Raw genomic sequence first — 24,558 nt, forward strand, 5'->3', positions numbered from 1 at the left:
CTCTTTTCTATCTCTCTCTTTTTTTGCAAGCTTATCCTTTCATATGCAAAGAGAGAAAAAAAAGGTTTTATTGCAATCCAATACATAAAAATATGATTGCTTTCTAATATTTGAAACCCTAAAAAATTAGTTCTTTCTTTTATCCCAATTCAATGTCATTGATTGGTTATTTTGTGATATTTATATTGACGTATTAGTCTTTGAGACGCATTGTCTGACGTGTATTTGTATTATAAGTTAACGAGAAGTAAAAACATAAATATTTTAAATGGTAGTAAGTTTAAACATTAAAAAGTTAACTTGTTGTGTTTTAAAGTAAAAAAAAAAAACCCGAAATTCAACAATTTCGGGAAATTATTGTTTTAGACCCCAAGCTTCATAAAATATTAAGTTAATATATAGTAAAATTATAATTTGGTCCCAAAAATGCTAGATTTTTTATTTAGTCCTTTTGAAAACTACAGGAATGTAAACTAATACAATGATGAAATTACAATTTTTCTCTTTTAAAAATCTATAACTTAATCTCTACCCATCCTAAAAAAATTCCTCGCTTCGCCCTTGGTCAACCTGACGCTAAGAGCGCTTTTCGTCTTAAGAAATAGAGATGAGTTCTTGGTAAGGTAGCATTTTTTAAAGTTTATTATTACGCATTTGCTTTAAAATAAAGTATATTACAATATTAACAATTAAACTACTCACTTTTATAGTTGAGGGACTAGTTTGCTCAAAGATTACAGTACATGGACCTGTTGGGTAATTTAACCTTTTATTTTCTAGGGATCCACACAAAAACAAAATGATGCCATGAATCACAAGGCTTTTCGCATGTGAATTGCTTGGTTGAAACTTGAAACTGGGATCCAACGCCCCCACAATTTTAATTAATTTCAGTTACTATATATATATATATATGGGTTGGATTGGCTCATTAGGTTGTCTCATGTTTCACCATTGTCAATGCAAAAGGAAAGTTCCAAAAAGGAAAATTTGAGATTTTCTAGGAAAATGTATAAATAAATTATACAAGGGTTAGTCGGACAGCAAAATTCTATATAAGAAAAGGAAAGGTCAAATTTTGAATTTGGCCCATTTATTATACTCAAATTTAGGATTTAGTCATTATACTTTAATTTGGTATAATTTGATATCTCTTTTATAATGTTATTAATTAATTTAAATAGTTAACATCGATAGCTATTATGATTATAATAGTTACGATCATTTTCTTAAAATGTTCTCATTCAATATGATAAATTAAAAGAGATGTTTTGCAAAAAACATTACGCCACTATTTTACTTGAATAATCAAAGGACCGATAATATTATAAAAATAAAGGTAAACTACATCTATGGTCACTCTAGAATAGTGTCTGTGTTGTTTTGGTCACTTCAATTTTTTTTTTCAAATTAGTCACTCTAAATAAAATAATTGTGCGAACTAGGCATTGCTGTTAAAATTATCATTTTCTTATAACGAATTGCTGACGTGGCACATTGAGTGACTGACACGTAACACTTTTCATTGTAATCATTCTGTTTGAAAAATTTTATCGAGTTAATTGTTTTGATAAAAGAAAAGTTTACTTACAGATTAGCTCGTTTAACCGAAAGATTCTTGTTTATTCATAATATGAATTGTCACCAAATCACATAAAAATTCACTAAACAACTTCTCCATCATATCTTATAAAGCTCCCAAAAGTTTTATCCTTGATTTATAAAAGTTTAACCATATCGCATCCAAATATAGCATTCTACGACCTTACTATCAGTTTTTCACAAAATGACACGTGTTTGGAGGGGTTCGTGCTAAAGTCCAATCTCCATATGAACTTACTATCGAAACTTTGCTCAAACTGTTTCATGACTCACCCACACGTCTAACCATTATTAACATCTTTCAAATTTTCGTGTAAGTCTTTTTCGATCTCTTACACTAATCTTATATCAAAAGTTTCAAATCAGAATTTGAGTTTTAATAGAATAATCAAGATATCTTTTATCTATGTTATACGATTTATGGAGACTAATTCTTTCAAGGTTCATGACTACTCCTCTCAACAACACTACCATCTTCGGAATTCAAAATCAAGTTCTAATCATAATGCTAAACTGATATATATATTATATTTAAGAACTTTATCGTTAAATTTCTTACATTCTATGAAGGTATCCTAAATGTTGTTTGGCAATATTAGGAGGAAAGACGACAAAGAGTAAGATGTCGTTTGTAATGGCCGTAATAAAAGTTCTAAAATAAGGAAAATGGCACGTGAATGATGATCGTGAAAGAGTGTAGTGTATTGCTTCTTTTAAGGTTAAAGTACCTGAGAGGTCCTTGTATTATAGAAATTTGATCAAATTAGTCCCTCTATTATTAAATGAATCAATTTAGTCTCTATATTATTAAAAAGAATCAAATAAGTCTAAATTGCAACATAATTAACATTTAATGTATAAAAATTATATTGAAAATTATTATTTTTAATTGCAATTCGATTCCAAATAAAAAATCCCATTTATAGAACAATAAAAACTTCAAAAATATTAATTTTTTTAAATAGTAAATGTTATTTCTATTCTAGTTTAACCTTATTTGATTCTTTTTAATAATATAGAGACTAAATTGATCCATTTAATAATAGAGGGACTAATTTGATCAGGTTACTTAATAAAGGGACATCTCAGGTATATTCACCTTTCTTTTAATAAAAAAATCACAAGCTTTTCTGTAAACGTCCCAATAAGAGCCATTGTTGCCATTGCTTAACCAGAAAAAACAAAAAAAAAGTGAAACATAGAAACAAAGAAGGAAAGATTTTTATTACACTTTTGCTTTAGGGAAAATGAGACAAACAGCTGAACTCTCAAACAGAACTTAATATTGTCTGGTTCTTTTTTTCTCCAAGCCTTTTTCTTTTTCAAGCTAAGCCTCTCTTTCAGGTAAAAATCAAGTCTTTTTTTTGCTTGAGACTTGTGTTGTTTCATGTTACATTTCATTACTGAGCATTGTACTTTTCTTAGTGTTTGATGTTTTTGGTAATGTTTTCAATACTTTGAGTATGATTTTCTTTCTGGGTTTTGCTTATCTCCTTTTTTTCTGTTTCATTTTCCAAGAACATTCCATTTTCTCGGAAAAGAAAATTCATGGCTTCATTTTTTTTGCAACTGCCAAGCTTGTTTAAAGCTAGCTCTCGACTAGCCAGAGTTTAGTCTTCTCTGATAATTTTTTTTCTCTTTGATCCTTGAAACTTTGTTTTCTTCAAGTTCGTCTTAAATTTTTACATTAAAAAAATGGGAACTTTTGATTTAAAAAAAGTAGTAGTAGTTTTCTTTGATTGGATTCAATGAATAAAACATAAATTTCATTAAAGACAAAATGATTCACTTTTTGGTCCAAAATCATAATTTTTCATTTCTGGTCTCAATAATGGAAGGACCCAAAAAAGACAATAAAAAGTGGAAACATGTTTTTTTTTTGTGTGTAATGATATGTAATTGAATTCATTTGATGGCAACCTTATTCTGTTCCTTTGTTTTTAAACTTCGTCAATTGGTTATGGTTGGTGGTAGTGGATGTAGTTCCTATTGAGTTTCTTTGAAGGAATTATTTGTATTATTTGTTTGTTAGTTAGGTCCTTCATACATGCATATATGTATATATATAGCCTCTTAGCCCATGATTGAACTATTTGCAGGTTTTTGAAGCAGAGGACATATATAAATCCTTCCGTTTTCTCGATTCGACTCGGGGGAATCATGCAAACGCCGAAAGCAAGGTACGATAGGTTGTTAATCGATCTAATTATTGCATTTTGATGATTTAGATTGTAAAGATTTATATGTCATATTGTTAGAAATGGTGCAACCATCAGCTTCTTGGCTTGACCAGCCGTTTTAACCGATGGTCGAGTCGTATGATGCACCGTGTTGTTTTAGGCTTTTAGCCATAGGCTTCATTGGTTTTCATGTTATGACAGTAGAACAAGCTCGGTGGTAGTGCCTCGGAAAAAATCTCCTATGACACCACAAACTGCTCGACAATTGAAGATACCTGGAGCCAATTCGGGTTCTGTTTCGTCACCAAATACGGCAAGTAAGGCGTCAAAAGACCGAAGTCCTAAGGTTACCGAGCGTAAAGCACTGAAAAGTCCGGTGTCTGAGGTATTCTTTAGTCACTTATATTATAAAACATTTGTTTATTTACTCACGTGCTTATGTGATAGCCATTTGTTGTATGAGTTCTAGAAGAATGGACTGAGCCAAGTGACGGAACTTGAAGCACAGCTTGATCAACTCCAAGGTGATTTGAAGAAGACGAAGGATCAACTAACTGCATCTGAGTCATGGAAGAGGTTGGCCTTACAGGAGGCTGAGGCGGCGAAGAAAGAGGTATTGATAATGTCATCTAAGCTCGAAGAATCTGAACGACAATTGATGGAAATTTCTGCTTCTGAGGATGATCGAGTGGAAGAACTCCGTAAAATCTCGAAAGATCGAGATAGAGCATGGCAGTCCGAACTTGAGGCTGTCCAGAAACATCACTCTATGGATTCGGCTGCGTTGGTTTCCGCTATGAACGAAATTCAAAAGCTTAAAGTTCAGCTTGAAAAGGTCTATGAATCTGAATCTATTCAAACGAAGCATGCTGAATCCGCACATGCTGAGATTCGGAATATGAAAATTGAATTAACCGAAACTCTTTCCTTGGTTGAAAAACTCAAGTCCGAGCTCACTGATTGCCGAAAATCTGAAGCACGGGGTCTCGAACTTGTTAGCGAAACCCGAATGCAACTCGAAGTAGCAAATAAAACAATCGAAAAGCTACGTTCCGATGCAACCAAAGAAACCGAAGTTTACAACATGTTACTATTGGAGTTGGAACAATCAAAAGGTAGAGTTAAGTCATTAGAAGGACTTGTTAGTAAGCTACAAGTAGAACTGGTTGGTAATGGCTGCATTAAGGATCCTGAACAACAGAATGAAGAAAATGAGGAGATAAAACGGGTTAAGACCGAGCTTAATTTTGCGAAACTTGAAATCAGTCAATTGAGATCGGCATTGGATGAAGCTGAAGTGAGGTACCAAGAAGAATATATCAAAAGCACATTGCAAATTAGGAGTGCTTATGAACAAGTGGAATGCATAAAATCAGAGTCGTCCCAAAAGGAAGCCAAACTCGAGGCTGAATTAACGAGAACCAAAGCCAATGTTGAAGAATTAAGATCACAAAATGAGGGTCTTCGAGAATCTGAACTTGCAGCGGAGTTGAAGAAGTTAGAGTTTGATTTGAAAGAATTGAAAGATAACTTGACCGTCAAGGAAACCGAACTGAACACCATAACTGAGCAAAACAAAATTCTCAAAAGGGAAATCGAGAGCAAAACGAAGAGTGATGAACCAGTTGTTGTGTTGTTAGAAGCATCAAAGGCTGCAGAGCGAGCAGCATTGATGAAAGTCGGATATTTAACGGAAGAAACCGATAAGAGTAACCGAAGAGCAGCTCGGTTGACTGAAGAGCTCGAGTCAGCGCAAGCAGCTAACACAGAAATGGAAGCCGAGTTGAAGAGACTTAAAGTACAAGCAAATCAATGGAGAAAAGCAGCTGAAGCAGCTACTGCTATGTTGTCTAACAATGGGAAATATTCAGACAAGACAATACCTTTCGATATAGCTATCGGATCACCGAAGTGGGAAAACATCGATGACGACGATGATGACGATCCATTGAAAAAGAAGAACAATATGTTGAGAAAGATTGGTGTGTTATGGAAGAAAGGTCAAAAATAAAGATTAATTGTATTTGCATTGCAGGTTTGCATATAATTCTGATATAAACATTTTTATGTTTTTTATTATTATCTTTTTTATGGTTATTTTAAGGAAATTTTGTCTTTTAATTTTGCTTTTAAAGTTGTCTGTTTTTAAGGGTGATTTCAATTGAGTTTAATGGAAATTTTTTTACATGGAAACCGCACTGATCGATTAGTATATCTACTCAATTTGTATTAACAATAATATATGGCGAATTGAGTATTAGTTCGATTGGTATCGGTATTGTTACCAGTGTAAGAGTATATAGCTTCGAGTAAGCTTTAAGGGTTGGGGAAAGGTTATGAAGCATCGAGTTTTAGTTGGTTATGGTGTTCAGTTGGTCGAACGTTCAACCAATAGAACTATTCCAGTACCACTAGGCTAAGAGTTGGGGTTTAATTGGTCCAACATTAAAATAATTTTTTTAAAACTGAAACAGGTTATCCCAAATTACTATTTACTAATAAAAATATTTTATTTATTTAAATTTAATTATAAAAATATAAATTTATTTTTTAAATAGTAAAACGGGCCATAACCTCAATGGGCTTAGACGAACAGGACCCAAGTTTTTGGACTTGGGCCTAATATCCTAAAGAGACTGCTTAAAAAAGGTTAGTATTGGGCACAAATTCCAGCCCACTAAAAGTACTCATATGTGTGTATATATATATTCCTTTTCTAGGGTTAAAGCCTTGAAGGTTTGAGCTCAGCGGCTGTGGTTTCTTCTGGCTTTCGATTCAAATCCCTTTTGGAATCAATTGAAAACAAGCAGCCAACATGGGGTATGTTTCATTGTTCTCAGTTCTTAGCTCAAATCTTTTAGCTTTTCTATTAATTCTTTACACTGTTCTTGCTTTTGATGGGGTTTTTTTTTTGAATTTTTTGATAATTTGTTGCTCTAAAGTATTGAACTGAAATTTAATTCGGATTCGTTTTATTGATCTAATTTGGGTTCTGCTTATGATTGTGGAGAATTGTATTTGAATAATGATTTATTTGTTGTAATTTTTCCTTCACTGCTAGTGTTATTGTCTCCATATTCATTCATATATTAGACTAATTAGAAAGAAAAAAAAACCTTAAATTTTTGGGTCGTTTCGGTTTTTGATAGTTTCATTCAGATTTCATGCTTGGGGTTTTAGTTTTAGGTTTAGGTCGTTTTGGGTTCAGATTATTTCAGATTCTAGTCACTTTGGGCTTGTTGTGAGGTTAATTGTGGGTTTTGTTCATTTTAGTTTCTGTATTTTTTGATTTGGGTCATTTTCTATTCGTGTTTTTATGGTTTTAAGTTGGAATGCTTTGGAATTTTTAACCTTTTATGGTGAAATTGGATTGAGTTTTCGAGTTCGGTAGACAAATTAGTAGGTCTATATGGTATGATTCTCCAAATATATGAAAAGCAACTTATAAACTTCAACATACTTGTATCAAATTCATATTTATGTTATACACTCATTGCCGGAATCCGGGTATTTAAGGAGTTGGATTATGTCATTAATGGTGTTCCTTTCAGGAAGACACGAGGTATGGGAGCTGGACGTAAGCTGAGGACCCACCGAAGGAGGCAAAGGTGGGCCGATAAGTCATACAAAAAATCCAACCTTGGTAATGAATGGAAGAAGCCATTTGCTGGTTCTTCTCATGCCAAAGGCATTGTCCTTGAAAAGATGTAAGACTAGATCCTCTCTTTTTCATCCCTTTTTCTTTCATTTCCTCGAAAATTGAAACTTTTGTACTAATAATTTCATATCATGCAGAGGTATTGAAGCTAAGCAACCTAACTCTGCTATCAGAAAGTGTGCTCGAGTTCAATTGATCAAGAATGGAAAAAAGATTGCCGCATTCGTTCCAAACGACGGTTGTTTAAATTACATCGAAGAAAATGTGAGTAGCAGTACTTGAATGAAACCTTACAATATATTTAAACCTTACAATATATTTAAATTGTTTTTAAGCAATGTTCTTACGAGGATAATACGTTTGTTGTAGGATGAGGTGTTGATTGCCGGATTTGGACGAAAGGGTCATGCCGTCGGTGATATTCCCGGTGTTAGATTCAAGGTTGTGAAGGTGTCTGGTGTTTCATTATTGGCACTTTTCAAAGAGAAGAAGGAGAAGCCTAGATCCTAAGTTTGCAACAATGAGGATATCTTTTATGATGTTTTCATAGTTTTTTTTGGGATTGAATTTAAAGCAATGTGTTTCTCGTTAGCTTTTGTTGGTAACATTTTTTTTAATCTTCTGGTTATTGTATTGAATTTTGTGATGTTATGTTTTGATCCAAAAGTCTTTTGGTGTTTTCTACTTATTGTTTGGAATCTATAATTTTTCCGGGTGTTTGTGTTCAACATTTGAAGCATATTTTTATAAAAACATCTATGCTTATTAATTAGGAAATTTACTTACTTAAAATTAAATTATTCAAAAACCTATTTTTTGTTTTTAATAATCTAATTAATATTAATATAATGATATTTTTATATGAAATATTAAAAAATACTAAAAAATGAGATAAATATAACATCCTAATTTAAATTCATGCCTTATATATTATTAGGATAAATCTTAAAATTATTTGATGTGTTATTGTATACATAAATTTTAATTTTGTGTAATTATACATGTGAGACTCTGTAATTATGGTTTAAATGTATACTTAAAAGTTTAATTTTGATTTAATCATATACACATTTAAAGAAATAAATGTATTAATTTATTTTTATATTAAATAAATATAATTATTTATGTATGCAATATGTAAACATAAAATGATGTTTATCAATAATTGTGTTTATAGTTTACGAAAATTGGATCAAATTAAAATTTCATGTATAAAATTATACAAAATCAAAATTATATATATAATTACATATTAAACCATAATTTATGTATAATTTGAGATTTATCCCCATATTATTTGGTTTTTTTTTTATTCTTTTTAAATTATCTATATCTGATATCTACATCTAGTAGATGGGAGTTTGGAAAGACATCCATACATGCTATAGGATAAATATTGAATTTATATATAAATTTTGATTTAATGTACAATTTAATACATTAATTTTGATTTTATGTAATTATAAATATGAAATTTAATTTGTAATTCATATATATACATGTTAATGTTTGTAAAATTGCACAAAATCATAGTTAATGTATAGTTCTGATATTTATCCCTATCCATAAATGATATGATATTCGTTTGAAATATTGGTTCTATGAAATATAAAACTATGAACAAAATAGTTTTGCAAAATTCCATAAGAACAAGAAATTCCATTACATGTTGAGATTTGCAGACATGATTCTGTTCCATGAGATCTTATAATGCTTGCTCTCAATTCTCAAACTAAGATAAATCTAAACCTAAAAACTTCAAGTTCAGCCCGGAAACTCTGCGAAACGCGCATCATAAGACACTACCTACATGAAAGAAAATATCAGATTCGAACTTGGTGAAATTCGAACTGTGATGGAACTGAGTACAAATTCTACTGAATTACCAGAGTTTATGATTGCATCTACAAGATTGTATCAAAAATTCCAAATAAGAACAATTGGAAAGAGGCACATACCAAGGTACCTTAAAAAGAATATGAAACTAGACTGTTCCACTTAGATATTATTCTCTGGCAAGGTGCTCTCCGACAATGGTAATACGGTTGTCTTCTCGGCCGCAACTGTTGATCCCGATAAAACATCAAGTGATGCATCTGTATTGCAAAAAGAGTCCTTGACCGAGAAAGGTATCCTTGAGCCACAAGTAACTTCAGAAATCATTGGGGATGGAGATGTCGGAGTGGGAATTGACATACTGTTCTCGAAGTCAGCAATGGGTTCTTTCTGAACAGCGACAATTCGGTCTTCAACGGGAGCTTCTTCCTTCTTGAAGCATGGATAACCGTATGTCTTGTTTTCAACTTCTGATGCAATTGTGTTTTGAACATCGGTCTTGGAAGCTATATCTGCAGTTGATTGGTTTACTCCATCAAGAGGAACAATCTCTACTTTCCCGGCTGAACCAATGCCCTGAGCCTTAGAGTAACTTTCTCTACTAGTTCTTGGACAGGATGTACTCTGGAGTTTCGGAGATATGCTGGGACAGGTTTTAAGGTTTCTCAAAGAACTTGGTACCTTTGTTGCAGCAACCGGAGATTTTTGGATAGACAAGGAAGATCTCGATTTTACAGCTGAGGAAGTTTGTTTAACATCTACCTTGGGGCTCTGGATTACAGTGAGAGATCTAACAGGTTGAAGCTTTACAATCTTTGCCTTGTTTGAGTTTCCACTTGGACTAGTGCTTTTTGCACCAATTTTAGGCAAGCCACTAGTTACACCAGAATGACACAGCATACTCCCATTTGGAGTATGTCCCGATGATCGTACCTGCATTCATCACCAATTTTAACCAGGTTATACTCCTTGATCGACAAAGCAAACTAGAGCTTAGAAGAAACAAGGAGGTGGTGTTTATCATATAGATTTCATAATTGAAAAGGTTGTCGAGAAACTTCAAGAAATAAGAACTAACCCCATCAAAGAAGCCAAGTTTTGGTGATGGCATTCGGAGGCCAGAGGGTTTCACTGAACCTGGATGAAGAAGCCGACTCGTTCCAGCTGAGACTTTGTTTTCACTTTCATCAAGTGAGCCATTAACCTCAGTATCATCTCCCTCTGAGCCAGTAGGAAGGTTCTGCGAGTCCAGAACTTGGTGGGCGTCACGTTTTGTAGTAAGTCCCTTGCGGGAGCCAGTGCCAAGGCTATCTCTAACAACATTAGAACTTCGATTAGTGGCAGAGATTGATGATGATGACTCTGAGGACCATTCACTGATAGAGCTTGTAGGAGATATACTGGAAGAGAACTTTGTAGAAGACTTCAAACATGTTGGGGGCTTTGAACTTCCTGCTTGAATTTTACCTTTTGGTGCTATTTTGGATCGAGCACTAATAGTGGAACCAGAGGAAGGGTTAACAATTCGGGGGCCATTTTTGTGTTTAATCAAATTCAAGGAAGATTTATTAGTTCTGTTAGATGAAAAACTGGCACAACTTTCAAGTGAGGAACACGAAGATGTCAGCTCCGTTTTGCTAGAGGCTGGGGAGCAGGAAGAAGATTTGGAGGATAATTTAGGCCTAGGCACAATGTTTCTAGAACCACCCAAGGCAGGAGTTTTTAATACTGTAGTCCCTCTACCTGCAACCATTAAAATTAATTGAAGAATGGATTAAGCAGAGAGCAAGAAACATCCTCGATTTTCAAAGAAGTTAATCTGTAAAATTTGTACTTCGAATTACCAGTAACAGTTTTTGCATCCTTATCCATTTTGACATTCTTAGCACCCAAGGAAGCCCTTTTGGTTGGTGTATGACCAACACCACTTAATACTTTTGGTGGCTTATGAAGAGATGAAGTTGATTCTCCGGCTCTAGCAACGGACCGTACAGTCTAGAGTTTATTAAAAAAAAATCAGTCTTCAGTGATAGGAAATAGCAGTTATATGGCTGCATGTCTAGCAGTTACAATAAGTGAACTTTTACAAGCTTATAGCATAGTTTTCTATGAACCTGTAGTATAACACAAGCAGCCAGTTAATTTAACTTAAATATTTAGATTTGGAAGTTTAAGACTTACTTAGAACAATATATTGTTGAATAATAATATTTCTATCTCAACTAGAAAAGGCAATACAACTATCAGTTCATTTGCATGATATAGCACTGTACATGCCTGTGAAATTTGTGGATGGACAACAACCTGCTTCACTGTTTTCCCAGAGTCTTTGACACCAACATTAGGCTTCTTTGGAGTAGCTTTCTGCTTAATCTGGATTTTCTTTTAAAAAAAGAAAAAGTTATTGAAGAGAAATACAACAAACTTATTAGTAAAGAAAAATTACTGCAGCTGAAATTTCTTCAATGTACCTTATCTTGAGTTGGAAGTTCTACCTTCTTTGAAGCTGCAAATAAAAAGGAAACTGTCAGTTTGAGAATACTTTTGTTCCATGAATATGCATGTCTAGAGTGTTAATTTGAGCTTTAAACTCCATGGAATACTCTTTACAGAAAAGAAGGAAGAAAGCCACAGAATATGATCAAAGGGCATTCTAGGTAACTAGGTGATGAATGTTCATTTTCCCTATGCTCATTTCAATGAGTATCATATAAGTAGAGTATAAGTTCCATATAGCTAATGATCACATTGCACAGAAGAGGAACCCTTTGAAATTATATATGTGGTTGTGTGGCGTCAAACACAAAAATCAGGGGTGCACTAGAATAAAACAATGCAAAGACAAAAGGGAAACAAACTATACTTACATGACACAGTTTTAGTATCTGTTGTTTTCAACTCCTTTTTGCCACTAGAATTTGCAGTGACAGAAACTTTGTTAGATTTCTGGATTGAAGCTCTTACATCCTCAAATAAATCAGCCTCAAGACTTTCCAAAGTCAAAGTCTCAGAATCCAACGTTGTTAATGAATCATAAGACTTGTTTACATCCTCTTGAATCCCAGGCAATGCTTGTAGTTGACCTTTCTCATTGCCTCCCAGCATGCTAGACAACTCCTCCGGCTCCAGAAAACCTTAAAAAACAAAGCACAAAACATTATGTAAAACCGGAATTTTAGAATCATAAATGGTCAAATGCAAGTAAAATCAAAATATGCAGTCAGCCAAATGCTTAAATGAAGTTTGAGATTTTGTCCATTTACTTAATAAGTTGAAAACTACTCTCTTGCTTTTCGATTTAAAAGTCTCGGATCAATGTTGACAATTTTTTGTGAAAATTTACCATCAATACATTCATGCAATCATACCAACCTCAAAAGTAAATTACTATAAACTCAGTAGGCAGAAGGAAAATTTGACAAAGAAACTACTAACAGTATCAATTGAATTAGTATTTTTAAACCAAAGAAGGTAAGAAGATTTAATTTTTAACTTGTAACTACATGAACTGAATCTCATACTTCGTCAAACTATATGGACAGAACATATTTTGACCTAAAATTAAACAAATCTGTACCTTCACTAGTAAAGAAAGCACTATCCCATGCTAAACTTTTGCGTAAATTATATTTTCCATTTTTGCTTGTCTTCTCTTGTTCTGAAGACTCCGATGGTTCCTTTACCTTTCCAGCTTCTTCAATGGAGCCTACTGCCATTTCTACGCTCTCGGGATCCACAGCGAACCTAACAGTCTTGGTTTCACTTCCTTTCTCTGTACAATATAAAACCCCAACAATAAAAATACGATTTAAGTTCCAATTTCAACTCGAAAAAAGTAAAATGGGGGGAGGGGTATCATCATGAAGCAGCCCAGAATTTATCCCAACAAATTTAGTTCGGAAAAGAAAAAAAAGGAATCCATTACTAGTTAACGGAAAAAGAAGCGAGCTGATTGCAAAAATCACTTAATATCTAACACTTCTTTTCGGAACTAATTACTGATAATAACTAATAAAATCAGCCAAAAACATTTAACACGATCTTAAAACATGATTAAAATTTAAAAGATACTCAAATCAAGCAAATCTAACCATTTGAACAGGGGAAAAATAGAAAACATTGTTACAATCGAATCCGAACCTGAAGATTTAAGGTTTATGGGATCGGCGAGTGGCGAATTGATGAGAGAATCGTCTTCGGACGAAACATCGATGAGGCTTAGCCCTTCCATATTGAAATTGCTTTGTTTCTCTGAATCAACCATTTCCACACAGAGATTAATATCAATTTGTACTTTTTTTTTAAAAAAAACGACGCCGATTAATTTAAAAGCTTGATCAAAGATGGAGAAGTGAAGGCGAGATGAGTGAAAGGAATGAAAAAAAAAGGGAGAGTGGAAAAATTTTGAATTTGGGAGAAGAGGCGGTTCAAAATTAAATTTAATTAAATAAAGCGAAGAAAAAGATTTTTTTTTTTTAAAAGAAAAGTTTGGGATTGGTTTATGTATAAAACACTTTCACGAGGTTTATCTACGAATACTTTGTGACTTTTAGTGGTGGTGATTAGGTGATTTGGACCGTTGGATTTTGAATCATCCAACGGTTGTTGAGATTTAGATATTAATAGGTCCTTATATTCTTCGCAAATTTAAATTTGATCCTCATATTTTTATTTTTTAGGAATTTAGTCCTCCTATTTTTCAGATTTCAAAATTTAGATCTAAGTATTAACTTTGTTCATTTTGTTGGTGTTATATTTTGAAATTAAACAATACTTGGCAGTAATGTAAAATTTAACGAAATAATTTTAATAGTGTTAATAACTGAATTTAAATCTTGAAATTTGAAAAGTAAATATATTAAATTTTTAAAAATAAAAATAAAAACATTAAATTTCAAATTTATGACGTGTGAATTGCGAAAGAATTGAATGGCATAATACATATCATTTGTTTTATGCATAATTTATATTAAAAATTAAATTACATTTTATCTCTAAGTTAAATCAAATAATAAATTAATTTTTTTTATAATATACTTGACACATCTTTGATTTTTTTTTATCAACAATGTAAATAGTAAAAATTGATGAAAAAATAGTATAATTTGTTGAATTTGTTATATACTTGTTATAGATGAAATTAAAATGATTCAGGATCTAAGAAATTCCGTGTATTGTGTTTGTATAAATATTATTATAATGTGTTGGGGCATATTATTTCCTCTCAGATGATGAGCGGGTAAGGTGATGATAAGAAGGCGCTGCTTGCCACCTTCAAACCTTCATCATTACAATGCCATATGGGGGTTTCAAAATGTGCCCTGCCATTCACCCCAGATGTTTGAATAGGTCAAATATATTTTATTATATCCAAAAACACCATTAAACTCATTGCAATAATGAGATTATCAACTGAGTTAAAACTAAATAATAAAAAATTATTACTATATTATTTTTTTAAAGGATTAACTTATAATTTTATTATCAATAACCAAACTTTAACAAATTTGATAAGTTCTACAAACTACCCAAGTAATTCAAATAAGGAAAAGTCAACTCATCATACACTTTAACACAAGATCCAGAAATTCACAAATGTGCATCTTTGTACCTTAAAAACTATTCAATGAAATGAACACAAGTGACTTGACTTGATAATAATAGAACTCAAAGGTATAATTTGATGAAACTAAATATTTGAGACTTACTAATGGTTCCATCTTTTATCTGAAAAAGCTGTTGCAATTTAAGAAAACATCTGATTCAACAAGAAATCCATACTCAAAATGATGCTTTGATGCTTAAGGATTTCTATACAACACCCACAGAAATAGAAAAAGCAATGCAAAAAATGTGGTGAAAGTGAATGTAAAAGAAGTTTTGACCACAACAAAATCAAAATGTAAGAGATGGTTAGCTACTCAGCCATAAGTAAATTAACCCGCTTGCCACTAAGAATTTGATAGCTAAATCAAGTGTTTTGATACTACCAACATTTTCAACTAATACAACCTACCAAGATAATTGTATATAATAATATAATTTTCATAAAGAAAGGCATTTTAGAAGTTCATACCTTGAGCTATGAATGGCTTAACCTTTCTTTTCTACATCAACTTTCACCATACTATAAGCCATCATCAAGTAGTATTTTCATCTTCACGTGTTTCACCCACCCTGAATCGCTTCGTTGAACCGGTAGAAGCTTTAATTGGTGTAACAGCTAGTCATTTGAGGCGGTAACTAACAAGTGAGGGACCAAAAATGCTGTACTTTCCGGAACTGCTGAAGGCCGTTTCTGCGTCTGCTCGTCTTTTGAAAACCACTTTGGCTCGGGTGCTCTTTTTGAACACTTCAGCACCTGGTGAAACCAATGGCCCGTAATGGCTAAAGGTCTTATTAAGGTCTTCTACCGAAGGAACTGAATCGATGTCTGAAAAGTTCAGAATCAGTGCAGTTGGAGTTTGATCCTTCGTAAAACTTTCATCTGAGTCTGCTATCTGCTGCTTCTCTGTTTCTGTTCCAAGAATTTCACCTTCCACTGTATGTTTCGGTTCAGAATCCGTATTGACACTTGCTTGAACAGTTGGTTGTGTGTTTGGAGAAACCTCTGAGGTTTCATTGTCCTTGTCAACCGGTGATTGCTCTTCGGGAAGGCATCGGATTATCCTGTCAGAACAAGAAGAGTCTTTAATTGAGGCCAGCTCAGACCTTCCAGTAACTTTGGAACCGGTTGATTTCTCCCTCGTTATATCATCCGTTCCTTGATCTGAAGATTGTTCAGACATTTCAAAGCAGTTAAGATCCGTAGCAATTGAATTCCTCAGTTCTGTAAAGAAAGAAACTATAGGGGTCAAAAAATTATAACCTTTCAAGGGATCTGTGGCAGCCGAGCAAAGCTGTGAGTGAATCCCAGTAGGTGATGAAGCATCTGTCCGAGAAACCTTCCCAGGAGACTTGCCAGACATAGATTTTCCTTTCTTTTTGTTGTTAACTGCAGATTTTTGAGATTTCCCATCGCAATGCTTAAATAGTGGAGATGAAACCGTTGAACCATTGAGTAGACTTGCAACCCTAAGTATGCTAGCTCCAACCCTGAAAGTTTGCTTAGACTGCAAAGACTTATCACCAGACCCTGGTGACACATAACTTTTGTTCAGTTTCGATGCTGAGTCATCATGCAGAGTGTCAACGGCCTTTAGTTTTTTCACAGGGGAAGAAGAAGTTAACTTGTCACCAGCATTGTTATTCAATTTCCTTTTAACTTTCTGCAAACTCAACCGTCTTTCAGCTAAAAACTCCGACAAGCTTTTCTCCTTTTTGCACGAACCTGCAGGGATTTTATCTTGATTATCGGGCTTCTCTTTTTCAACCTTGGAACTAGGAACTTCAGTTTCCACTTCCTCAAAGAAAAGGATTTCTGCATCAGTCTCTAACAAGCCACCAACATTTAGAAACTCAGGTAGCTGGGAATAACCTTTCCAACGATGGAATGCCAATAATTGTGCCTGTGATGTTGTGAATTGCAGTCTATCAACCTCACTGTACAAAGGTGATAGGGCCAACGCTTTCATAGTCTCAACAAGTTCAGAAGGGTCAAAAGAAGCAGCGGTTGAGAATCGATCCCCACCAACTCTTCTACTAGATTCTTCCCGGATCCCAGCGTTAACAATTATCTCAGTTTTGACCTCAGCATATGCTTCCTTGGAAATGCAGGAACAGGCCAGACCAAACTCTACCCGTCTAGAAACCTCGTCCAAAGCACAATCCACAGCATTGTGAAACTCTTCCATATTGTTCTGCTTTTCCATACGCGAGAAATGAGGCCTAAACGGCTTGATCCGTGACTCTTCATTCCAAGCAAATGTCTGATCACCATAATACGCAATCAAATAACAGCCCTTTTTAAAATACTTCTTTGCCTTCGATGAGGCATCTGAATAATCAAATATTTGTCCTGGCCACCAAGGGTGACTCCTTACTTTACCCCACACTAAATCCGAGACACAAAATTCAGGTTCTTCTGGTTTTACACCTTCATCCTCATCCTCATCCGTGCTTGTACATTGATTCGAGTCTACCCCATCATTTAACACACTAGACCTATTTTCTGCATTTCGTTTCTTTTTGGTATCATCGTGTGCATCAATTTCCATATCCCGGCTTTCTAATCCACAAGAAGATCGATCGTTCAAACTCTCTTTCTGGTCCCCGCAAGGTAAAGAGTTTTCATGACTTAAATCTCGAGAATTCAGCCTCTCGTCACCAGAATGAGTAGCATCGTCAACAATTGAGATAGACCGAACACTAGTTCCCTCTAGCAACGAATCCCCACTACGACACATTCCAACATTAAGGTCTTCAGCTACCTCACTAGAAGATTTCACAGCCATTTCTTCAGCCACCACTGGTTTCTTATCTTCCACAGAGACACACTCACCATCTCCATTTCCTTTCAACTCTCCATCAACCTCCATCTTCGAAACCTCACCCGAGCCGAAAGCCACCTCTTCACCTAAAGACCCAATATCAGCTTCCAAATTCACCTCTTCATCTTTTACACTCTCAATTTTGCTTTCTTCCCCTGCCTCATTTACACTTTCTTTCAAACAAGTTCCAGAATCCCTAATATTTACATCATTATCCCCGTTTTCACGGTCAACCGAAACAGCATCACAGTTCAAGTCGATTTCGTCACTAACTTTTTGCGACATTAAAGCACCCTAAAAATCATAACAAAAAAAGAAAGAAAGAAAGAAAAGAAAACATCAAAAACTCTAAATTCACTAGAATAAAACAAACCTAGTAAATAGTTAAAAGAACAAAAAAAAGTACTAATATATGAAACTAATTAGCAATGAGATTAACGAAATTACTTGATTTTGGAGCAGCAGAGAAATGAAGTTGCCCTAATTCGAGAGTCAAATATGAATAAACCTGAGAAATTTGGGAAAAAAGGGTTTTTGGGATAGAGAGAGTAAAAAAAAAAGTGAGGGAAGTGGAATCGTGTCTGGTGTGTTAAACGGGATTTTCATTTTTCTTTTCTTTTCCTCTTTTGGTCTAATTTTGTTTTTTAGTCCCTCTACTATGTTGAAATTTGATATTTAATCTCTCTATTTTTTTTGGTTAACCTACATTAAAGATTATTAAATTATTAGTAACTTTATGTTTTGTTCACTCAACTTCAAAAAATTACAAAACGGTCACTGAATTATTCAAAAGTTTTCATTTAAATCACCAAATTTTTCGAAAGTTTTTATTTAAGTCTGGGTTGTTAACTTTTTTTTCTTATAAAGTCCGACTAGTGAGGATCCAAGCGATAATTCAACGATTAGTACGATGAATCAGTACCCATCGAGGAGTAGAAGAAGAACATACTTTAGATCCAAGTCAATTTGACAATCAATGTCGAAGATCAGAAAAGAAAGCTATTTGAATTTCGATTTGTAGTTTCATGATGTTGAAAACTATTTTATGAAAAAAAAAGTGAATTTGTAACGATCCAATAGTCAGGGGTGTCGGAAAGTATATTCCCGAAACTTCGTTTCCGTAAATCAGACTCGTAAATATTTTTAATAAATATTTACAAAGTTAGTTTTGTAGTTAATTAGGTTTCGGTTAAGCGAATTTACTTGAATTAAAAGTAATTAGATATAAGAACTAAATCGCATTTGAGTTAAAAGTTGAATTATAAATTAAAAATTAATTAAAGGGCCAGTGTAGTTATTATACCTATATATATATGTATAGTGGACGGCTTATGTTATAAAAATATGTTATAATTTTAAGAAATCTTAATTATTAAGTTAAATGTATAATAATAATAATAATTATTATTATTAGTATAATAAAACAAAGTAGGTATTAAAAGAAATAAAGAAAAAGAAATAGAAAGACATGCAAAATTAAGAAAGAAAAAGAGAAAGAAAGAAGAAAAGAGAGACCCACGGCCTAAGGGCTTCAAACTTTCAATTTTCAATTAGTTAGTCAATTTAGTTATTTTTTTGTAATTTTTATATTTTTAGAATCTCGGTGTTAAGTACTATCCGACTCATGTCAGAAATTTTAGCAATTATTAAGATTTTAAATGTTGTTAATGTTGAATAGTTTTAGTATTAGGGATTAAATTGATAGATTTTAATGCTAGAAATGGAAAAGGATTAAATTGTAGAACAAATTATAAATTTTGAGTAATAGGGACTAAATTGTAAAAAATTAAAAATTTAGGGGTTTAATTGAAAATAAGGAGTTAAATTTATTTTAAAGTGAAATTTGTATGAAATATAGAATTAAATGTAAAGAATAAAAAGTAGTCTCGGTTTAGAGACTAAATTAGAATTTAGGCTAATATTGAGTAAAAATTGAAATATTCAATATAAAATTGAATTGTGTTGTATTGATGAATTTTAATTATTTTAATTCTGTAGCTAATGTCGTACCAGAATCCTTGACTAAAAAGAGAAAGGTTAAAATCAACGTCGAATAGCTCGAAATTCATGGTTTGTATTTCTATCATTCGAACCTAGTTGTTAACTGTTGTAATTCGATTTAATGCATATGGTAAGTGTTTGATGTGAATATTTGACATTTTGATAGTTGATTGAAATGGGTTGAATTGGTATATAAATTATGAATATATTGATTATTAAATTGAAAAGAATTTATGTGCTAATGTGAAAATTGGATATTGATTATTATAGATTGAATATAATTCATGTGTATATGTGATTATATGAAAATTTTATATTGAATATTGGTTGTTTTTGAAACGTGAAATTAAACCCTATTAACTGTATCGGGCTAAGTCAGATATAAATGGCATGTTATAGGATAGGAAGAATTCAGGAATTTCTTCGACTTCGAGTCGATGAGGCACTGGGTGCCAATTTGCTTTGGTTTAACTGATGAGACACTGGGTGTCAATGTATATAGCGGTGGGTGCAGTTATTACTTCGAATTTATTTAATGAGGCATTGGGTGCCAAACTAGTGTGTTGGTTGGATTCATGTATCCGTCCGAGTCTGAGTCGTGTTAATAAGAGTAATTAAATAAAACAGTTCTATAATAGATATTGGATGACATTGTACGTGAATTGAAAATGGGATAGAGATTCGAAACATGAAAATGAGATATTTTGTGACTAAATGAGATACATGAGTTATGTACTCATGAATTGAGCATTGAATGGCTAATGCCAATGTATAAACAATTGTGGTTTGATATTTGAATAGCTATTTATATAGCAATTGTGTGAATTGGGACATTGTTAAGCAAATAAAAGATGTTAGCATGTGCAGTTTGAATATAGTACGAAATAATGTTGAAATGATGTGCTAATACGTATGAATTCAAAAAGGTTGACATATGATAGTTGTGATCTTAGTCATTAATATGTGTTTATATTTCAATTGTGCATTTTGTATTCTCTTGTCTTTAAATGTTCGGATTATAAAAATATCACTGAGTTTTACTCAGCGTATGATTTTGTTTTCCGTGCGCAGGTTAGATACTTCTTTTTTGATCGCCGATTTAGCATCCAGCAACGATCCCGAACTCAAATGTGGTGATGTTTTTCTTTTGTGTCGGCATGTACCTAGGACGTCTAGTTGATAGTTATTTAGTAGATGGATTGTAATAGTCTAATTTTCAATGGTGTCGAAAATAGTGGTTTGAGACCACTAAATCCGACGAGTGAGTTAAAAATTTTCATTATTTATTTATTTACGAGCCAAGTGTGATTTTAGAAAGATCTTTGAATTTGTGATGTGTGTTTTAGAAGGATTTATTAAGTAAAGTGGTTTCGAAAATGAGGTATCGAGACCTCGATTTAATAAATCGAGCCATAAATATTTTTATAAATATTTACGGAGTGTTATTAAGTTAGCATTAAAGTTTCGTTAGAAAATTTTAACGTTTTGATAGTTAATTAATTAAAAATGACTAAATTAAAAAAGGTGCAAAACTTGTTAATTAAAGAAATAATGATTAAATAGCTCAAGTAATAAATAAAGGAGGACTTAAAAGGAAAATTAGCCCAAATATGACAGCTTGGGCGGCATAGGCAGAGAAAAATCATAAAAGTAGGTGAAATAAGGGCAAAATTGGAAAATTGTAAAAATTTAACTTACAAATTGAAATTAAAAGAGAATTCTAGAGAATTTCTTCATATTTCTCAGCCAAAAACACCATCAAAGAACCCTTAAGAAGCTTATTTTCATATTTTGCTACATGTGAGTTCAATTCTTGTTCTTTTCTTGAAATTTTTGTGTTTTTAAGACTTTTACAATTAGGTCCAACTATCTATTTCATTAGTTTTTTATTTTATGGGTAATTTTGAAAGTTACCATTGATGAGTGCTAGATTTTCATGATGAATTAATATGGATTCAGGGCTTTAATTTTGTTATATGATGATTTTATAAAGTGAATTTGATAGATATTGATTTTAGGACTACATTGTGAAGAATTTAAGAATTAGGGTTTGCTATTAAATTTATATGTATCAAAGGCTGTAAGATAGACTAGAATACTTAGATAAATTGTCAATTAAAAAAATTAGCTCATTTGGTGGACTAATTAGTAAGGGACTAAATTGCAAAAATTGTAAAAATTAGGGTAATTGTATAATTTCAAAAATTAAAGGTTATTAATTGTGAAATGAATTGAAAAAAAAATACTAATGAACGAATAATTTTACATTATAGATCAAGAGCCCGTAGACAAACGTGAAAAAGGGAAAATAGCCGAATAATCCCTGGACTACTATAAATTCCACAATTTAACCCAGGTAAGTTCGTATGGTTAAATTTTAATGTTATTTGTTAAATTGATGAACAGTAATATTTATTTATTCATGTCATTTGTTGAAAATAAAATTTATTGTTAAAGTTATGAAATTAAAATGAGTGTTTGAAGTGAACAGAACGCGAGATTGAGTACAGTCGTTCAGTATAAATGAGGAATTGACGGTAAATTACTCAAGTAAATCGAGGTTCAGCATTTGTTGCGAACTTTTGTGTTTACTTTCCGTTTAGCTCTCATGAGCTTCAGTTAACTCATATATGTTTCAATTTAACCTTAATGGGTTTCTGTTTAATTCTTTTGAGCTTCTGTTCAACCATTACGTGTTTTCGTTTAGCTCTTTCGAGCTTATTTTTAACCCTTACGGGTTTCTGTTTAGCACTTATGTGCTTCTGTGCAGCCTTCGGCCTTTTGTATACGATGTACTCATATTTGTAAGACGTTCTCTGATTTGACAAGGGTTGGTAAATACCATATGGAATTAATATTTAAAGACTTAAACTTATCATTGATATTGAGCTCAAATAAGTGAATTCATCAATTGAAGTTGTGGTTGGCAGGAAATGTATATTGAATGATTTAATTAAATGAATTGTTATAGTATGTTCGGTAAGATTTATGTTTATATCCAACGAACTTACTGAGCATCATTAAGCTTACTTGTGTTGTTTAATGTTCGGAAATGTATATACTCGTATGCATGTAATTAGTAGTAGATTTTGGTAAATCAATGTAATAGGTTAAATTGGTGAGTTTAGGTAAATGAGTATTATGAGGTTATGTCATGTTTAAAATATGATTTTGGTTTGTGTTCATTGCTTGTTTGGGGCTTATTGATGTATTGAAATGTGGTGTATAGGTTAATATCAAATGGGTGAGAAAAGTGGCCTTAAAATGACCTATTTTTGTCCACACGGGTAGAGACACGGGCGTATGTCTCAACCGTGTGTGACACACGGCTTGACTCATGGGCGTGTCTTCTAACTATGTGAACCACACGGCCGGGCACACGGGCGTGTGTCCTTTGTTTTTAAGAAAGATTTTAAGATTTTACGAAAATTCTCTGAGTATCCGGTTTAGTCCCGATTTACTTCTAAGGTGTATATTGGGTCTCGAGGGCCCGTCTAAGGGACAATATGAGTATTATATGATTTATTCTTGATCTGTATAATAAAGGTTGTGAAATATCTGTACTTAATCTGTAAAGTCTGGTAATACTCCGTAACTCTATTTTGGTGACGGATAAGGGTTAGGGGTGTTACATGGATTGTAAATGAGGTTATAAGTGTAATGTTGGCTTGGTATTTATCTAAACATGTGTTTGTGTTTGAAGCCATAGTATGGTATGGAGAATTGAAGCAACGCTTGATATGTGCATGTGAATTTAAGTTAATGTTTTAGGTAGATATGAGCTAGGCCAAATTGATGGATTTTGGCATGTTTATAATTTTAATTTGAATGATGTATTGATGATATGTTTTGATGATATAAATGTGGTACCAATGAGGGTACATTGGTTAGGCACCTAGGATGATTGTTTTGACATGTTTTGAACGTGTTTGATCGTATTTTGAATAGGTTAAACGAACGATTTTTTAGTTACTTAATGCCCAAGCAAGTAGGAAATGGTAAACTTGTTGTTTAAGGCACATTTTAGGTCCACACGGCCAGACACATGGGCGTGCGAGGCCATTTCGAAGGGTACAAGGCCTGGCACACGGGCGTGTGGCTTGGCCGTGTGACCCAAGTCAGTGAGTTACACGGGCATAGACACGGTTGAGACACGACTATGTGTCTCTACTTCGAATGCCCACACGGCCAGACACACGGGCGTGTAACTTAGCCATGTGAGTCACACGGCCTGACCACACGGCCGTGTGAACCTTGCGGTTAAAATTTTTCTAACTTTTCCTAAAATTTTTAAATGTTCCCGATTTAGTCCCAAATTGTTTCTAAAGTGATTGTAAGCCCTAAAAGGCTTTAACAATGGACTCTATGCATGTTAATGATGAATTATATTATGATTTTTTTTAAAAATGCTTGAAAATGAATGATTTAGATTACGGTTATGTGGTAATACTCTGAAACCCTATTCTGGCGACGAATATAGGTTAGGGGTGTTACAGAACTGTAGAAGAGAAAGTAAAAGAGAGTTTTTAATTGGTGCAGATGGTGCGAATAGAGGAGACACATAACAACAAAAAACTTTCGAATAGTTTAGTGACTATTTTGTAGCTTTTTGAAATTAAGTAACCAAAATATAAACTTACTAATAATTTAGTGACCTTGAGTGCAGCTTGCCTTTTTTTTTAACGAAATCTCTATACTTTAATATGATATAGTTTTTGATATATAATATTATTAGTATGTCCAAATTGATAACATTGTTAACTGTTTCTATTAAATTAACATATTATTCTACTATTATTTGATCACACAATCAATATCACATAAAAATTCAATTATGTTCAACGAATAATAA

General features: G+C 33.0%; 4 protein-coding genes across 14 annotated transcripts; 2 read left to right on the plus strand and 2 right to left on the minus strand.

Annotated features, from left to right (window-relative positions):
* Positions 1-2,775: 2,775 nt before the first annotated feature.
* LOC121202836 (interactor of constitutive active ROPs 2, chloroplastic) lies at positions 2,776-5,975 on the plus strand. Of its 6 annotated transcripts, none has more exons than XM_041087676.1 (4): positions 2,776-2,946; positions 3,702-3,782; positions 3,984-4,167; positions 4,252-5,975. In XM_041087676.1, the coding sequence occupies exons 2-4, from the start codon at positions 3,763-3,765 to the stop codon at positions 5,791-5,793; spliced, it is 1,746 nt and encodes a 581-aa protein (XP_040943610.1). In that variant the 5' UTR covers positions 2,776-2,946; positions 3,702-3,762; the 3' UTR covers positions 5,794-5,975. The 6 variants fall into 6 exon arrangements, with proteins under 6 accessions (XP_040943610.1, XP_040943612.1, XP_040943613.1 ...); XM_041087678.1 differs by having other exon boundaries at positions 2,784-2,946; positions 4,255-5,975; XM_041087679.1 differs by having other exon boundaries at positions 2,784-2,946; positions 3,987-4,167.
* LOC107905281 (40S ribosomal protein S23) lies at positions 5,691-8,124 on the plus strand. The gene is made up of 5 exons (XM_016831897.2): positions 5,691-5,817; positions 6,503-6,602; positions 7,334-7,489; positions 7,578-7,704; positions 7,810-8,124. The coding sequence occupies exons 2-5, from the start codon at positions 6,598-6,600 to the stop codon at positions 7,948-7,950; spliced, it is 429 nt and encodes a 142-aa protein (XP_016687386.1). The 5' UTR covers positions 5,691-5,817; positions 6,503-6,597; the 3' UTR covers positions 7,951-8,124.
* A 960-nt stretch (positions 8,125-9,084) lies between these two features.
* Positions 9,085-13,794, minus strand: LOC121202835 (uncharacterized). 6 transcript variants are annotated; one of them, XM_016831887.2, is made up of 9 exons: positions 13,417-13,794; positions 12,854-13,048; positions 12,144-12,410; positions 11,748-11,782; positions 11,554-11,658; positions 11,121-11,271; positions 10,355-11,019; positions 9,407-10,209; positions 9,085-9,246 (listed from the first exon to the last, which is right to left on the minus strand). In XM_016831887.2, exons 1-8 carry the CDS (start codon positions 13,538-13,540, stop codon positions 9,439-9,441), a joined length of 2,313 nt encoding a protein of 770 aa, XP_016687376.1. In that variant the 5' UTR covers positions 13,541-13,794; the 3' UTR covers positions 9,085-9,246; positions 9,407-9,438. The 6 variants fall into 6 exon arrangements, with proteins under 6 accessions (XP_016687376.1, XP_040943617.1, XP_040943620.1 ...); XM_041087683.1 differs by having other exon boundaries at positions 9,399-10,209; XM_041087686.1 differs by having other exon boundaries at positions 9,085-10,209; positions 11,581-11,649.
* Positions 13,795-15,208: 1,414 nt separating this feature from the next.
* On the minus strand, positions 15,209-18,293 carry LOC107905277 (uncharacterized). Its single transcript, XM_016831883.2, has 3 exons — positions 18,153-18,293; positions 16,145-17,999; positions 15,209-16,045 (listed from the first exon to the last, which is right to left on the minus strand). The coding sequence occupies exons 2-3, from the start codon at positions 17,988-17,990 to the stop codon at positions 15,504-15,506; spliced, it is 2,388 nt and encodes a 795-aa protein (XP_016687372.1). The 5' UTR covers positions 17,991-17,999; positions 18,153-18,293; the 3' UTR covers positions 15,209-15,503.
* Positions 18,294-24,558: the final 6,265 nt, after the last annotated feature.

The sequence above is a fragment of the Gossypium hirsutum genome, chromosome D01, assembly GCF_007990345.1.
Source record: "Gossypium hirsutum isolate 1008001.06 chromosome D01, Gossypium_hirsutum_v2.1, whole genome shotgun sequence".
NCBI classification, from domain to species: domain Eukaryota; kingdom Viridiplantae; phylum Streptophyta; class Magnoliopsida; order Malvales; family Malvaceae; genus Gossypium; species Gossypium hirsutum.